A 16,944-nucleotide genomic window follows, 5' to 3' on the forward strand; every position below is an offset into this window, starting at 1 on the left:
TTTTGGGAATAGACTAAACACTTTTAATTGATTAACCAAAACAGCATTTTCAGATGAAGCAATAATGACCCAGAAAATCTTTTGTCCAGTCTATTGCTTTAATGTTTGAATCCCCCTGACTGTACCTGCCATTTTATGCCTTGAAATGCATGAGTTATTGTAAACAAGAAGTTTAAATGAGCATTAAACATCATATTTTATACTCTATGTTTTAACACAGAGGTAGGCAACTCCAGGCCTCGAGTGTCGGTGTCCTGCAGGTTTTAGATCGCACCCTGGGTTAACACACCTGAATCAAATGATTAGTTCATTACCAGGCCTCTGGAGAACTTCAAGAAATGCTGAGGAGTCGTTTAGCCCTTTAAATCAGCTGTGATGGATCATGGACACATCTAAAACCTCCAGGACACCGGCACTCGAGGCCTGGAGTTGCCTACCCCTGTTTTAACATAATAATCTGTCATTTCAGCAGCTACTTTCAAGCTTTGCTTTTTTGAGAACGTTCAGGTGGAAGCCCACTGTGTGTGTTTGTGTGTGAGACGCCGTAAATGTCAGTGGGCACAGCAGCTAATCTAAACACCCAGGGGGGAAGAAAGAAACCCGTTCCCCCTTTTTCCTCTCCGTGTCTTCACTTAACTGCACCGTTCCAGTCTCGCACCCTCCGTGAAAACATCCCCTTCGCCGTTGCATACTTCACTCCCCCTTCCTCCTCATCCCTCATGAGCTCTGTATTCCAGAGCTGCCCCATCTTATCACCCTCCCCTCACCTAGAATGACACAGGCCACTGCCTCACTACTTCATCCTGCATAGTTCCCAAGTGTATCTCTCACCCGCCAAACTTTTCCTTTCGCCCTTCGCAAACTCCTGAGAGCAGCAGACAAACTAGAAGTAGACATACAACACATCCTTGATGCCGGCAAGGACTAAATGTTAACCCATCCGCTTCTATGCCCCCCCCCTGTACTCCTACGCTCTTCTTTTTCCTCCTCCCTTGAGCTTTAGTGTTTTTCCACCTCTTCCTTTAGATGCTAAACTTGTTTTTATCCCAAATCCAGCAGCAGTGAATCTTGCCTTGATCCTTTTACACCCCCCCCCCCCCCTTTTTTTTTATTCACCCCCTCTTCATCTCAGCTGTCAGGTCCCTTCTTTTCTTTTATTCCTCACTTTAAAATCCACTTCCTAGCTAGCCAGCCAGCATGCCCCCCCTTCCCCCTTGTCTTTGACATTTTGACTTTTTTTTTTTTTTTGCTTTAAAACATTTTAAATGTCATAAGTGGGCTCATGAAAGCTTTAATTAATGATGCTGCTTTCAGGCCCCTGGATCTCAGTATGGGGTGGAATTACTGTGCGTCTGCTGTGGCTTTGCTTGAACATAGTCAGACTTTCTCATAATGAAATATTTAACACAGCTCAGAAGTCCCAGGGGCCCCTTTTTGTCTATTACTGTTGACACCTTTTGATATTATAATATGATATGATAATTTGCTGAATCATTTTAGTTTAATTTTGAGCGCGTGTTGCGCTTGTTTTTAAATGGGCGGAGCTTCCTGCCAAACCTCTTTACGTCTCCGTTGTTTGTGCACAGGCAGACTTTTAGTGTAGCCGTTCAGCAGCCCAACAGGCAGCAGAGCGAGCGGCTCTGATTGTTGATAAAGTTTCACTTTAATCTGCTGAATAACATCTTTACAAGTGCACATTAAGCATTAACACATATTAACCCCGGCACTTTAACAGCACCACACAGTTCACCACACTTCACTTTCAAACTAAATTAACACACTCGCATCCACTTCTGGCAGTTAAAAGAAATTTGGGAATTTTTTTAATGCATTTTCAAGCTGCTTTTTGGCTTCAAGTACGTTGAGGAACAAGGTTAATATATGTGCCACCTACCAAAAAATCCCATTAGAGAGATGGAAAAGTTGTTAATAATGATTAATGGTTCTGCCAGGAAGATGGTTAACCATCTTCACTTATGAATTTAACACCTACCTACCCACTGCCTACTTGTACTACACAGCTACTGAAGCTGGATAACCGGGAATGTTTCAGTGTGTTTTCTAAACTAACCAAGCATCCTTTTTCCACTCAGAGGGATTTTTCCTGTCGCGAGGAGCTCCAGCAGTCAGATGTGGAGCGGTGGTTGGGTTTCATCACCTTCTTGTGCGAAGTGTTTGGTACCATGAGGAGCTCCGGCGAGCCGTTCAGGGTGCTGGTGTGTCCCATCTACACTTGTCTACGAGAGGTTTGTATCTGTTTTCTTTTAGGTCACTAGCCAAAATTATCAACCCCTTTCACGCTTTTCGAATAAAAGAAAGTGCCCGGCTGCGTCTCTGTATCGTGCTTGCTCAGTTCAATACATGCACTGAATCAGAGTTTCCTGTTTTTGGCCAGACTCAGTCTAGACTCTTGAAACCACAGCTCTGTTTGGTTAGTGGTGCAAAAACAGCCAGGACACCATCAGTTCCAGTAAAATTTTGTGACCCCAGGTTCACTTCTCATCAGCTGGTCTTGCTCACTTAGACACGCTCTCTCGGTCTCCATGGAAACCATTAAGGGAAGCCGCAGCAGACGCACGGCGATACAGAAGTGGTTAATGACAAATGAAATACTGAAAGGGGAAGCAAGCGAGGTGAGGGAGGTGAGGGGAAGTGGGGGAGACTGTGGCTCAGGTTGACTGTCAACTCATGGCACAACAGGTAAAAAAGAAACCAGCAGAGAGGAAGCTTGGTTTTAATACAGGGTCTGAACGAGAGAGGAAAAACAAGGTCAGGTGTAGGAACTAGTCTGAACACTGTCCAAAAATACACATCCACAAAATAGCATCACTGCTTGGTTAGGTACACCTGTTCAACTGCTCCTTAACGCAAGTATTTAAATCAACGAATCACATGGCAACACTAAGTCAAATAACTGAATAAGGCTGTGAGGGTTAGTGTGCATTCCCTTCAATGATCGCAGTAGGCATTAACTCACAGAGGCAGACTCCACTTCTTTTGCTAGCGGCAATTTTTCTAATTCTTCATCCCACATTTAGCGGTGAGTTGAACAAACGTCCACCGCAGACACGCATTTCGGACCACATAGAATAACATGGCATTCACAGAGGGATGATGAACATGAGAATCAAAACAATTGGGATTTATAAGAAATCCATTTTAAAAAGACGGAGAATTAAAAATTGCTGTATGTGTGACAAAGTTTCATTCAGATAGGCCCACCCAATAAGGAGGAGATGGGGCAGAGACAGTCATACGTACACTACAGTCGTTATAGTAAGATTCTTTATGATATTTCCTTTGTTGTTTGTATCTTCTTAATGTGATTTTACATTAACAAATTCTATCATCTGCTGCACCACATGCAGCTGTGAGATGAAGTTCTATTTGTTGTCGGATCAGCAGAAGGAGAGTGAGGTTTGGTTGCATGAGTGAGAGGAGATAGAAGTGAACTCTATACGGAACAAAAGGATTCGTGTAATGACACTTCAAACCTCCCCGCATCTGATTTGAAAACATATCGTCCAGCCCTCAGGGAGACAAGTAATTTTTTGGCATCACTGGAGAACATTTCCTCATATTGAAATTCAAGTGGGGTAATTGGAGACCTCTGCACCCCCTTTTTTTGTTCTGTTTTTCCAGGCATTAGAAAATCTAGCCAGTGAGATCTTAGCCAAGCCCCAGATCAAGTGATGTAGTACAAAAGGAGCAACAGCCCAACAGTCGGAGCTGGTTAAACAGAGGACCTCCTCGCAGGCAAAGAGGCGTCAGCCTCCCAGCATCTATGCTGGATATTTGGTGACATTATTTTTAACTCCTACACAGTGCGTGCATTTTTCTGGTGAGGGTGGAGGGCTGGATTCTGAAATTCAGCTTTTGTTTCACTTCCATATTTCTAGTGTAGTTTGAACACACCTGGCGTCTCATTAACAAACAAAACAATCGCAAACAGTTTAAGCCATCCACACCCTGTCTGAGGGTATGCCCAGGGCTTTATCTCAGGCTTGTTAAAAGGCTCAACAGGATGACCAAGGGTGTGGACTAACCAGTCAGCAATACACACAAACACGCCTCTATAATCTACATCAGCAGTATGAAGGGAGCCCCGAGAAGACTAGAGGTCAGAAGGCGCCTGTGAACAACTTAAACACTAATAATGAGGATATATGGTGTGTGTGTGTGTGTGTGTGTGTGTGTGTGTGTGTGTGTGTGTGTGTGTGTGTGTGTGTGTGTGTGTGTGTGTGTGTGTGTGTGTGTGTGTTTTCAAGCCCACATAAACGGTCTAATAATCAGTTTCCTAGAGACAGTCTTCGTGACTTTGATCTGGCCACTGTTTTGATTGTCCTGTTGTAACATGCGATTGTCAGATTCTTGCTACAAGCTATGTGCAATAGGTGTTTGCATATGCACACGCACACCCGCTTTATACATGCGGTCTAAGTGTTTGCATATGCATACATATGTCCCTGCAGAGGAGACACTTCTCCAGTAAACGTAGCCTGCACAACAGGATCAGGTAACAGCAAAGGTGTGTTAGTGTTTGGGCTTAAATGCCAGCTCCTATAGCCAGAGCAAATTAATGAGTGCTGATCCCATCCATTAATAACTGACAGGCTGCTATAGCTCCAATCAAATGGAAGATTTGCCCCACACAGAACAAACTAAAAGACATAATCCTCAAGTAAAATTAAATTTAAAGCACACCTTAAAACGAATGACTTTTTTCCAATTGACACATCCTGCCATTACAGAGCAATATTTGCATTTGTTTGAGTCCTACTTTTGACTCAAGCTCCAGGACCTGCTGTCCTGTTTTAGCTCAGTTGATCTGTGACTGCTCACCAACTAGCTGCTTTTTTTGCTAGATTAAGTGACCCGTTCTACAGCTGTGCATGCGTTGTAGCACAATTAAAATGACACGTTCATCTATCTTTTTGTCTCTTGGGCTTACTTCTTTTTTAATATGTTGCCATGGTAACAAAGGTTGGCAAAAACCCTTCAGGTCAGAACTTAATAAAAATCATATAAAAGATTTTTGACTTGGACCTTTAGCCTTGAGTTAAAGCAACATTCTTTGTGTACCAGTAATCATACACACTACCAATTATTGAATCACTTGAGTTCAACTCTGTTATTTTCAAATGAAGGGGAAAAACTGTGATGCAGTGTGGCTCATGATTCTACCCCAAAAGATCATCATGTCATCATGTGACCCATAGAAGTTGCCATCAGGATATTGGTTTGGAGTCACTCCTGGTAGACAGCATGTACATACCCTCCGGTGGTGACATCAGGACCTATTTATATGGTATCTTGGCTTCCCTCTTAGAAAGCTACCAGTAGCTGTTTACTAACTTGTTCAGTGGATTTTAACTTTTTCCCCCATTAAGATTTGACAACCTCTGTATTCTTAATGACAAGTTGACACGTCAGTATGTATTAATAAAGACGTGGTTAGACGATCATTAGAATAGTTTCCGCTCACTTCTGATGCACACTCAGTCATTTTGTTCTATGACAGAAACCACTCAGTTCAGAAGACAGCTTTCAGGGTTTTCAAGGGGGGGAAAGTTTAACAGTCTTACATTGTTAAACTCTGTATTATTGTAGGTGTTTACCTTACAGTATAAAGTGCCTTGAGGCAACTGTTGTTGGGATTTGGTGCTACATAAATAAAACTGAATTAAATTAAATTATAACAGATACCAGACAAATATGGGGCTGGTCCTGAAGCGTGAATTCCAGTTTTGTCTACTACGTCAGAATCCTTCGAGTTTGTGTGTTTTTAATAAAGCATGTTTCGCTCTGCTTCATCCCGTGCTGCAGTTATTGAAGATACAACCTTGAAGATACACTAATGCAGCGGCCCCCAACCCCCGGGCCTCGGACCGGTACCGGTCCGTGAGTCGTTTGGTACCGGGCCACGAGAGTTGAGGCTCAGGTGTGAAATGTATGGTTTTCAGGGTTTTTATCGGTTTTCAGTGTTATTTTGTTATCGTTTTTATCGTTAACTCGGTTTTCCTGGGTCTTTTCACGTGTGTTATGAATAAATCTTCTTTTTTTCGGTACCGGTACTAGTTTTATTTTGTTGTATTTATCCGCGACACCTTAAAGGCCGGTCCGTGAAAATATTGTCGGGCATGAACCGGTCCGTGGCGCAAAAAAGGTTGGGGACCGCTGCACTAATGCACATGTGAAGTCCAAACTCATTTAAGTCACTCACAGAGCCGTGTTTGGATTTATTTCTTCTCTTCAGTGCTGTGAAACAATCAAAGGGAAAAAAAATAAGACGGCTGTATTTTCTAATCCTGATGTCTTTTAAATAAAAATACTGTAAATGGAAGTCGCACAGAATCCCGGGTTTTCCCATGGCAGTAAGATTAGTTTCTTGATGATATAACCAACCAGACATCCGAGTGTTTTCAGCTTCAGCCGGAGAGACTGAGTGTTAAGCTGTCTCTCAAAAACTTTTTTTTTTAAATGCTGATTTTTCAGCTGGAACACACCATGTGTTACGGTGCAGCAGTGACAGGAGAGAGAAGAGAGGAAAAGCTTATTGCAACGGATAGGAAAGCCGATGATAGATGAGTATAGATTAGATCGTTATAAGTGTATTGAACAAAACTTCCTCCCTCGGTTCCCCGGGGAACTCATTATGAGCTAATCCCGCTTGTCACATAGTTCTCCTGCTCTGGAAAAGGACGGGACTTGAGTTTCCACATCAAACAGCCACACTGTCACCACACCCGTCTGAGCATACTGAGGAGCTGACGTCTGAGCAACTGTTGGACCTAAATGATAGGTGGAATACCATTAAGCTTACAGTGTGGAAATAAGAGGCCTGCTCACAGTGAATGTGGAGCATAGCATCAAATGGTGGAGGATTACTTTTTTTTTTTTTAATGTTTTTACCTCTGAGGAGTCAGACATTTGAATGACTGGTTTTGATCACAGCGTCTTTCCTAAAGCATGCATTTAAACAGGGTTTGGTTTGTCTGCTCAGTTTTAAAATGAAAACACAGTGATCGTGTTATTTAGCTCTGAAATACTGAAGTTGGGTTACTTGAGTGGGTTGGAGTCTCTATGATGCATTCTATCTAGTACTCACATATTATATCATTGCCGTTTTTATAGTGAACTTATTCATACAAAATTGTTTGTTTTAATCATTGAATAGCTTCAGAGCAACATGAGCCTTTATGGAGAGTCAGTCTGCCATTTTTTTTAAACTTCCAGTTTTAAGATGCACCAATTCCTGTGTGAAATATCGGGATTTGGCAACTTCATGCTGCTCTCTGCCCATCAGCTGGTTGCTAATTCTGTCTGTCTGCAGTCTGGTAGCATGCAGTGGGTTTAAAAAGCTTTTCTTTTCTGTTTTTTTTTTAAGAGTGAGCCAACACTGCTAAGCTGTGGGACAGTATGTTAGGTAATACAGATTCAGGTGATAAACCATATAAGAGATTGAACATTTTTATATACAGTTGGCATTGAAAAACAAATTGGATTTATGGGTCGTTCTCCTGAACAAGGTGATGTCCTGTTTATTCCCTCCGTGATCTCACTTATTTTTTCCTTTACTCTGTCGCTGGACGGCGCATTGATACGTGACAGTATTTTCCTCATTTTCAAAACACGCTCCCCCCTTCCTCCATGGTACTTCCTTCCCTCCATCAGTTTAATCAAAGCAGAGCTTTGTAAACAGTGTTATGAAGACTAAGGCAGCATTAGAGTTGAGCATTTAGCCAAAGTCGCTTCTGCTGTAAACTGAACCTAGAAGCTCGTATTCTGGCATAATGTTATTCTACCTCTCTCTGCCTGCATTGTTTCAGGGGAGTATTTGTATGCCCATCTGTGCATGCGGGCCGGCATTGGTGTGTGTGTGTGTGTGTGTGGTAGTGGGTGGGAGGGGGCTAGCATGTTTACCCAATCCACTGTTTGTTTTTGGCCACGCTGTGTGTTTACGTGTGTGTGCTACTGCGTGTGTATGTACATTGTGCGTAAAGGAAGGCATGATGTGTGATGTTTGCTGGCAGCCTGGAAGCTCAGTGTGTTGTCTTCCAGGATTTAAAATGTTAATGTCAAAAATATTTACAATCAGGATTAGGTCCCTCCCCGTTTCTTTGTGAACTCATGAACACATTTTTCTGTTCTCTTCATCAAGTGGTTTAAATCAGTTTTTGTATGTATACAGTGCATCTTCCATCATTTCTACTGTGCTACTTCTGGAGTTGTGTTGTGCTAGTTTGCGCAGCCCTTTGCTTTGTAAGTCTTACAGTGTCTGTTCTTGTCCTTTGCAGCTGCTAGAGTCGACGGATGTTAAGGAAGACGCAGTCCTCTGCTGCTCCATGGAGGTATCAATGCATAATTACTTAAAGTCAAGTCTTCATACTCAAAAGTCAAACTGGCCCCTACAAACACAAGTGCTCGCCTATACAGACACCACAGACTGTATAGAGATTGACAGACCACGTGACTTTCGCGCATTGCATTGTAGGTACGACTGGCAGCAAAATCAAAACACTGCATCAAGCGTTAGCATTTCCAGCACCGGTAATCATTAATTCTGCGGTTTTAATCCCTACTTGCATTTTATTTGCCCCTAAAACAGTTATGTACAAAACGACGGAGAACACGGCAGGTCCGTACAAAGACAGACTTGACGAAAAGGCAAACCAAGAAAAAAAAAAAGTACGAGGAAAAAAATCAAAGGAGTGAAAAGGTTAGACCTATACGAGCATACAGAGTGGAGTAAGGACGTTAGCGTGCTGCCCAACTTTTATCACGCACATATTTATTATTATATGGTCCTAAGTGTGGGTGCATACACTCACAAAATGTTTGGTAACTTCAGATCCCTGCAACAAGCCCAGGTCCAGTTTACTTTGGTGATTTGGACTATTCCATTTCACAGCTGTTGTTAATTTTTTTTTTCTCTTTATCTCCTGTACAGGCAAACACAATCTATTTGTCTTTTCAGGTTGTAGTATTACACTACATTTTCAGATCCAGTAGAAATAAAATAAGTGTTTCGTAATTCATTCAATTTATTGTCTTTATTTATAACTGGCATTATTGTTTCATTCTATTATAGGATCTTACAAGAAACAGGCAAAATTGTAAAAATCCACTATGCTTTATTAGCTGCTTTGGTGAAAAACAAATCAACAATGCAAAAAATAATAATAATAATAATAACCATTGCAAAACAACTTACTTGAAAACAGTTATTCATCACTTGATTGCTTCAATACAACACTTTGGGCACATATATGCGGGACTTTTCGCGGCTGTTTTTATATCGCTCTCTCACTTAACCGATCAAATCTCGCTGTGGTAGCAGCTTTAAACTCGGTATGACCCAGGTTGATAGAGGGGGCCCAGTCTGGATCGCCACAGTGAACAAAGCAGCATAGTGCAACGAATTCAATTCAAATCAATATAAGACTTATTTGTAACCCTCATCAACAATTATGTTATGATAAATTACGTAATAACTACAACAGAAGCCATCAGTCGGCTCTTTGTTACTTCGGAAACATGGCTTGAACAATTTCTCTTCCACGACAGAATCCGATAAAAAACGATCTCCTTACCCGTCGGCTTCCCATGGCTGTCATGTGACCGGCTATTGCAGTTAATAATGCCATTCTTTGTTTCTTTTTATCGTTGTGTGACTGTTTTCTTATGAAAGCCTGCGTGCCCTAGTACCGCTTGCCACTCGTACCTACAATCCTTTGCGGTTTTACCCCGGAAATTACATCACATTTTCGATCTCTATACAAAAGATGGATATAGTCAGTCATTGGTTTCTGGATTTGCATATTGAAGCCTTAATTTGAGCATTTTTGCTGCGTAGTGTTTCTAAAACTGGGAAGCAAAACTATATGCTTATCAGTAGCATTATCAGTCGAAGCATAACTAAATTGTACTCTGCAGATGGATTTAACATCACGAAAGACTTGAAAGTAGCGACCACAATCATAAATTTATTAGGAAAGAATTTACTCAGGTCATAAATGTGGTATGCAGATGGCCCGTTTTCCCATAGACTTCTATACATTTGAACTTCTTGTTGCAACAAGACTAGTCGCCCCCTGCTGGCCATAAAAGAACACAGTTAAAGTACCTAATTGGCTTTGCAGTGGGTTTTTTAGACCAGAGGCTGTGTGTTTTTTAAACGAAGCTAGCAGGATGTAAACGTAAAAACACAGAAATTTAGCCCCCTGGAACAACTATCTTGCAAACTATATCAGGGGTCTTGTTATCAGGGGTGGGTGGGGTGGGGGCGAATACAGTCTGCATCACCCATAGAGCCACAGCCTCCACATTTAATGGGAAATCTGCCAGGCAGCAATAAATCCTTTAAACGGCAGAAAGTAATACCTAGAACTAAAAGGACAGAAAGGGCTAAGGCAGGTGAGCTCTGATTGGAAAAGAGTTCCCAGATGCTCGCAAACACAATGTTTGCAGTCTTGATTACATACTGGCAGCCTCGGCATGCACACATCTCCATGGCCAGAGGGTGTGTGAACCTCTGCTTGTCTGACTGTATCCACAATAACAAGGTGCCAGACATTGTGTCTTGTTCTCAGTTAAGGACGCACACACGCACTCTTTTCTCTGACCTCCTACCTCTTTACTCCCCCACCCTCCCTTCCTTGTCTCTCCACCAGCTGCAGAGCACAGGCCGACTGCTGGAAGAGCAGCTCCCCGAGATGATGACAGAGCTCTTAGCAGCTGTCAGAGACAAGATGCTTTGTCCCGCCGAATCTCCGCTGACTCGCTCTCTGCTCATGGAGGTCATCGAACTGCATGCGCACCGTTGGAGCCCCCTGGAGGCTCTCACTACCCAGTACTACAACCGTACCATCCAAAAGCTCACCACCACTGCCTAGGTGCCAGCTCCCACAGGAGAAGAGGAGATGTGTCCTCCTCACCCCAACACAACAGATGTTTTCTGGTTATGCATTGTAATAATCTCTGTTGCCTAAAGAAGTAAATGTCGCTATTGAGCTTAACTGTAAATTCCATTATTAAAAAACAAAACGGATAAGAAAAGGTGACCACTACCACAGACAAATCATGTAAGAGCCTCCTAACAGGTAACCCAAAAAGCCAACACTACATGTGCCACATTTGGCACACATTTGAGAAGATGGTAACTGATAGGTAGTCAGTGTGGGTGTGTTCGGCCACATGGAGCCTGAGAGCTTGGCTGGCTGCTGGATAAAGGAGGGAAGAGACAAGAGAGGGGTCACGTAGCAGAGAGGAGGAGAGGGCAGCGGTCTGTCCGTGGGGAATAGAGAGATCTGTGCCCAGAGATGAATAGAGGACGGAGAGCGAAGGGGCGGGTGGGGGCCGGGGTGGTCTGTGTCAGTCTCTTCATTGTGTTCGTTTGCCACACCTCCCCTCCTCCCCTTCCCTCTTCTGTCTCTCCGTTAGCCCCCAGGGTCTGTGTGGCTGATAAAAGAGAGGAGGAGGCAGGGAGCAGACACAGTGCTGTCTGTCTGGGCTGTCTGCCCTGCCAGGCCAGGGACCAGGTCAAAGGGCCTCGCTGTGGAGCCCCCCCACAGCTCCTCCCTGCCTTTGTCTCCCCGACACCCCCCACCCAGCAGGAAGCCCTTTTGAGGAGATGAGACAGCGGGCCTGCTGGGCCAGGCTGGGTTGGGGATAAAGATCAGGCTGGCTAGAGTAGGGTGACAGATGGCTGCTTGAGCCCCTGTGAGACGACACACTCCGAGCACACCCCACTGGCACCCCAACTCCCTGTTCCCCAAGCTCAGGCCCACACAGCCAATAGAAGCAGTAGAAATATTGCAGAGGGTGGGGTGAGGGGGGAGCAGCATTAGGAAATTAAATCAGACACTGCTGTCTGATAATTCCTTTGTTTTTGTCTTGCTACGGAATGTCTCTTCTGCTGTTAAGCCGTGCACGTCTATGCTTTGTTAACCACATCATCATCATCATTATATTTTTTTTATCATTTATTGTTTTTGGTTATCAATGTTTCATTTTGAAGTCCTGTTTCAATGGTAATATGTATGAGATATTATAGTCATAGGCCTTATTGCACAGGATCGATTTGTTTTGCACCGTTTTGAGGCGATTTGCTTTGAAAACTCAGAAAAAACAGAAGTAGGAAGTTTGAATTGGAATCAGCGTTGCAGAGTAACGGCGAATTCAAGTAGAGAGAGATCTGAGTTGAGCATAGTGAGGGATTGGAGGATGTTTTAATGGACTAGTGGCCTTGTCAATTGCCCTTTTTTTCTCTCCGTTGTTTAGGGCACAGCAGCGAGCGTGCTGAGGACTTTATCGCATCGTTGTGTTGTTGAAGGAAATATATATAAATATAAAACAACTGAAAAAGTGATGTGACAACTAAAAGAAAAAAATAAGCATGGCACACAATGAAGCAGAAGTACAATGCTTCTTTACAATTTCCTCCTACACAAGCCATTCTTTGCAGTGGATGTTTTTGCAAGTGTTTAATATCGACTGTAGTTTGGTCTTGATTTTTTTTTCCTTTTGGAGAGAAATGACAACTATTAACCTGTGTATTTGAAGATGACAATGACGACAAGAAAAATCTTAACTGTTTGACCTCATATTAGCTAGTCATGTGTGACCCTTATTCCAGCTAACGTGTGTACTGCAATAGTCATACCAAGCCAATCACGTTTATTTGGGGGTTTTTTGTTTTTGTTTTTTTAAATGGGCTCTCTATATATAATCTGCATACGATATAATTACAAGTATTACAAAAAAACCTCTTAAATTTGGGGAATAATGCAGCAGTGATGTTACACATAGGAATACCGTGGTTGTGTGGCTACAAGTTAGCTCATCCTTTTTCATCAGGAAGTAGCTGTTCGGGAGTAATCACACACACACACATATATATGCTTAGTTCCCACTGATTCTCTGTGGGCTGTTTTTATATTATTATTATTTTCTGTGTCTTGCATCAAGAATTAAGATCCTGTGTGGTAGAAACACACCCCAGAAGATTAGTTAGATGAGATGGGTGACAATTTTTTTTTCTTTTTTAAGCTCAGATGTTTTTTGAAGACGCATCCCAATCATCTGTACGTGTGTGTGTCTGCTTAAGAAGTGATCTGTTTTATTGTTTTGTCTTTTGTTGTTGTCTTATTTTGTTTTTAGGTTTGTATTTAAATTATATTTAGCTCATTTATTTATATATATATATATATATATATATATATATATATATATATATATTAAAAATAAACTTTTTTTTCTTCTGGTGGGTTTTTAACACATCTGAAGCAGTGATACCTAGCTTGCTGGCAAGTGTGTAAGTTTGGAATTTCTGGAGTTTCCTTTGTGAAAAAAGAAAAGGCCATCAGTCAGTATCCATTATGCAAAGAGCGGTTCCCTCTCTCAGCAGATTGGGGCAGGTGGGGATTGCCCCCATCATCTGTGGCACCCCCTCCCCCCACCTCCAACCCCTTGTGCCCTTAGACCCCTGCGCTCGGGTCACGTGACTCACTCGACGACTGAATGAGATGCACCCTCATTTGGATTTTCTCGTGAATCTTGACAAAACGAGCGGCCCGGCCGACGCGCGGACGAGCTTTTGGGATTGACGACGGTGGGTCATCTGTGATGAGCTTTTGTTTTTGTTTTTCTAAGCAGCTGAAAAAATAAACTAATAGGAAAGAAAAGATGTGCTGGAACAAACTCTGGTGTGTGTTGGGGGTTTTTTTTCCTTCTTTTCTGTCTCGTCAATTTCTCAGTGCAGTCACATGGAAGCTGGCGTGGTATCACTAGACAAAAAAAAAAGAAAAGTCATTCAGACACGACAAAAGAAACAATGGCACACACGTGGTTGGCTCCGTCGTCAGCAGACAGACTGCGTAACTAATCGTGGCGCCGCAGTGGGTCATTTTACTAACAATTCATACGTGTGCACGCTGCAGCTCATTTACATCGTCACACATTAAGCCGAACACACTTTAGAAATTAACAGCGCCGTCTGTGTTGGTGTGCACGACTGCCACGCAGCGACCTTCATCAGTGACTCGCCTTTGCTGAGCCCCCCAACATATGCCTGGGGGCTCCACGACTTTGGCGTCCCGATGGGCGCTCTTAATGCAGGGGTTACCTCCCTGCTGAGGGCCCCGTCCCTCAAACCTATTGGATGTCCTCCAGCCCTTATCCACAGCGATCAACATAATCCCACGTGATTATTCTGAACACGTAAACACATGTGAAAGGCTGAAACGTTAGATTTCTTTGTTTTATTTCACGCAGAATCACAACACAAACAGGGCCAGTAAGGATGTTATAGATGTTCTAATCTGGCAAACAGGGAAGTGAAAACACGCCAACAGCAGATGCAAGAGGGGATAGAAATGAAATACTAAAATGAGTGAATGCTCATATCATACAGGGGATGATTAATGAATAACTGACACTGATGGCCGGCACCGGTCACACTTAATTCAGCTTGGTACAGTAAGAACAGGCAGAAACACTGTAACTTTAAAGAATGAAGATTGTGTCTCTTCCTTTGTCTGTCACTGGGCCCAACACTGACTGATGAGTGAAAGAAAGGTCTGTAATCCAGAATTCGAGATGACATCTGCCCATTTTCCTATTGCTCCATAACTATTCCATAACTATTAACTCTGGGCTGGAGGTGGAAAGAAGGCTGGGTAATTACAATTTTGGTTTGCAAAGATTAAAACAACATAATTGGGGACAAAATTCTTACTGCTTTTGGGGGCTGAAGCCTATCCCAGCTGTCATACGGCGAGAGGCGGGGTACACCCTTGACAGGTTGCCAGTCTATCACAGAGCTAACACAGACACTGACACCCACATCCACACCTAGAGTCAGTTTAGTTTCACCAATTAGCCTAACAACATGCATATCTGTGGGAGGAAGCCATATTACCTGGAGAGGACCCACTCAGAAAGGCCCTAGGCTGGAGTCAAACCCGAGCCCTTCCTGTGCGGTGACGGTGCTAATCACCACACCATCCTAGATGCTAGATAAGCTATATGGAGCAAAAAACAAAAAAAGAAACACCCACACTTTTCTACTTCTAAAAATGTGCATATAATTAACATAATTCTGCTTTTGTTATTCACTATTCTGTTTTCCATTGTCTCATTCCGACGTATTTTTGGTTGTCAAAATCAAACTGGTTAACAACGGATCATACGTTTTGGATCAAACCGAACCATTAATCACCTTGTTTGAGAAAACCATTGGCAGGTCCTTTTAGTGTCTAAACAACCATTAGTTAAAGCCCATAAATAGAGCACACGAATAAATATAATCAAGCCTCGGGGCACCGTATGATGACTCGAGCTTTACCGACTTTGTGCTGGCACTGAAGAATGAATGGATCCGTGTGCGTGTGTGTGCGCAGGGTGACTCACACCAGCATCGTCCATTGTGTGAGCCAGACAAAAAGCTGGCTGCATCTCTGCTGGCCTCGATGACGAACCAAAGCCGAGGAGGGAGGACACTCACTTTAAGATGACGGTTTACGAGCGCAGACGCACTCCCACAAACTTCAACACACAAGTGCCAGCACAGCTCTTTCTGGCTGCGTCTTGTATTTTTATTTATTTATTTATTTTTTAAGTTGTCTGATGGCTCACACACTGTATTTTTTTTAGACCCTTGGTGGGGTTTTTGTGTGTGCGTGCCCTCCCGTCTGCACAGCATGCGCGTTTTTGTGTTTGATCGGCGCACAGGCAAAGCCGGAGGAGAGCACTCCAGATTGTTTTCTGTGTAGTCCGAGGGCTGCAGAGGTCAAACATTGTGTAAAACAAAGTAGATTTGAAACGCGCAGAAGCATCCCCAGATGTTTTTTTTTCCTCTACTGTATGCTTTGCTGTGGGAGAAATCAATAACTGTGGGCTACCAAGTGGTTTTAGCTCGCTCTCTTGACCTTTTCCAACTCAGCAGCAGCTACTGCGCAGCAGTTTATTCCACTCTCCCAAAAAAAACTGACTCCATCTCAACTATAATTGGATTCAGACATTTTTAACTGTGTCAACATATTCTGGAGCTAAAGTAGATACCGAGACGTTTAATGATTAATCATATCATCACTTTGTGGCTGCTGCCAAATTAAATCCTACAGTCATATCCACCTACAAATCTCTGCTGTGTGCTCTGTAAAAATACTACTCGTCCTTCACTATACACTCACCAGCCACTTCATTAGATACACCTTTCTAGTACTTTCTAGGACACCTTTTACCTTCAGATCTGCTTTAATTCTTCTTGGCATAAATTCAACAAGGTGCTGGAAACATTCTTCAGCGATTTTGGTCCATATTGATTTGAAAGCATCACAACAGCTGCTACAAATTTGTCAGCTACACCTCCATGATGCGAACTGTCTGTTTCACCACAATTCGAAACAGAAAATTCTCTCTGTTACACTGAGATCTGGTGACTGTGGTGTCCATTTGAGTACAGCAGACTCAAATGGACTCACTGCATTTGGATGCTGGAGACTGGTTGTGGTCTTAAGTTGATGCTCAAGAAAGTACTGATCACCAGCAGCCTGGCCTACTGAGGCAGTATGGAGTCATGCTTTCATGTTGTTTATGTTAAATTCTGATCCCACCATGCAAATGTTGCAACAAAAATCACGATTCATCAGACCAGGCAACCTATTGCCAATCTTCTGTTGTCCAGTAACAGTCCACGGGAACGTTAGCCTCAGTTTCCTGTTGTTAGCTGACAGCAGTAGCGCACGCTGTGGCGTTCTGCTACTGTAGCCCATCTGCTTCCAGGTTCATTGTGCATTCAGATGCTCTTCTGCACACATTAATTGCAATGAGTGGTTATTTGAGTTACTGTTGCTTTCCTATCAGGTCAAAACACTCTGGCCATTCTTCTCTGATGTGTTTTTCACAGCATTCTCTGTAAATGCTAGAGATCGTTGTGTGGGA

The 16,944-nt window shown here is 42.9% G+C and overlaps 1 protein-coding gene across 3 annotated transcripts in view; it reads left to right on the forward strand.

Annotated features, from left to right (window-relative positions):
• ctif (CBP80/20-dependent translation initiation factor) overlaps window positions 1–13,230 on the forward strand; it is a 61,918-nt gene extending 48,688 nt beyond the window's left edge. For all 3 annotated transcript variants that reach the window (XM_085414058.1, XM_085414059.1, XM_085414060.1), the window contains 3 exons: window positions 2,094–2,246; window positions 8,298–8,351; window positions 10,674–13,230. In XM_085414058.1, the coding sequence (XP_085270184.1) occupies window positions 2,094–2,246; window positions 8,298–8,351; window positions 10,674–10,895 (429 nt within the window). In that variant the 3' untranslated portion in view covers window positions 10,896–13,230. The remainder of the gene's footprint in view (window positions 1–2,093; window positions 2,247–8,297; window positions 8,352–10,673) is intronic.
• Window positions 13,231–16,944: the final 3,714 nt, after the last annotated feature.

The sequence above is a fragment of the Rhamphochromis longiceps genome, linkage group LG7, assembly GCF_057381845.1.
Source record: "Rhamphochromis longiceps isolate RC_006_pf linkage group LG7, R_longiceps_female_GT1.1, whole genome shotgun sequence".
In the NCBI taxonomy this organism is placed as follows: Eukaryota; Metazoa; Chordata; class Actinopteri; order Cichliformes; family Cichlidae; genus Rhamphochromis; species Rhamphochromis longiceps.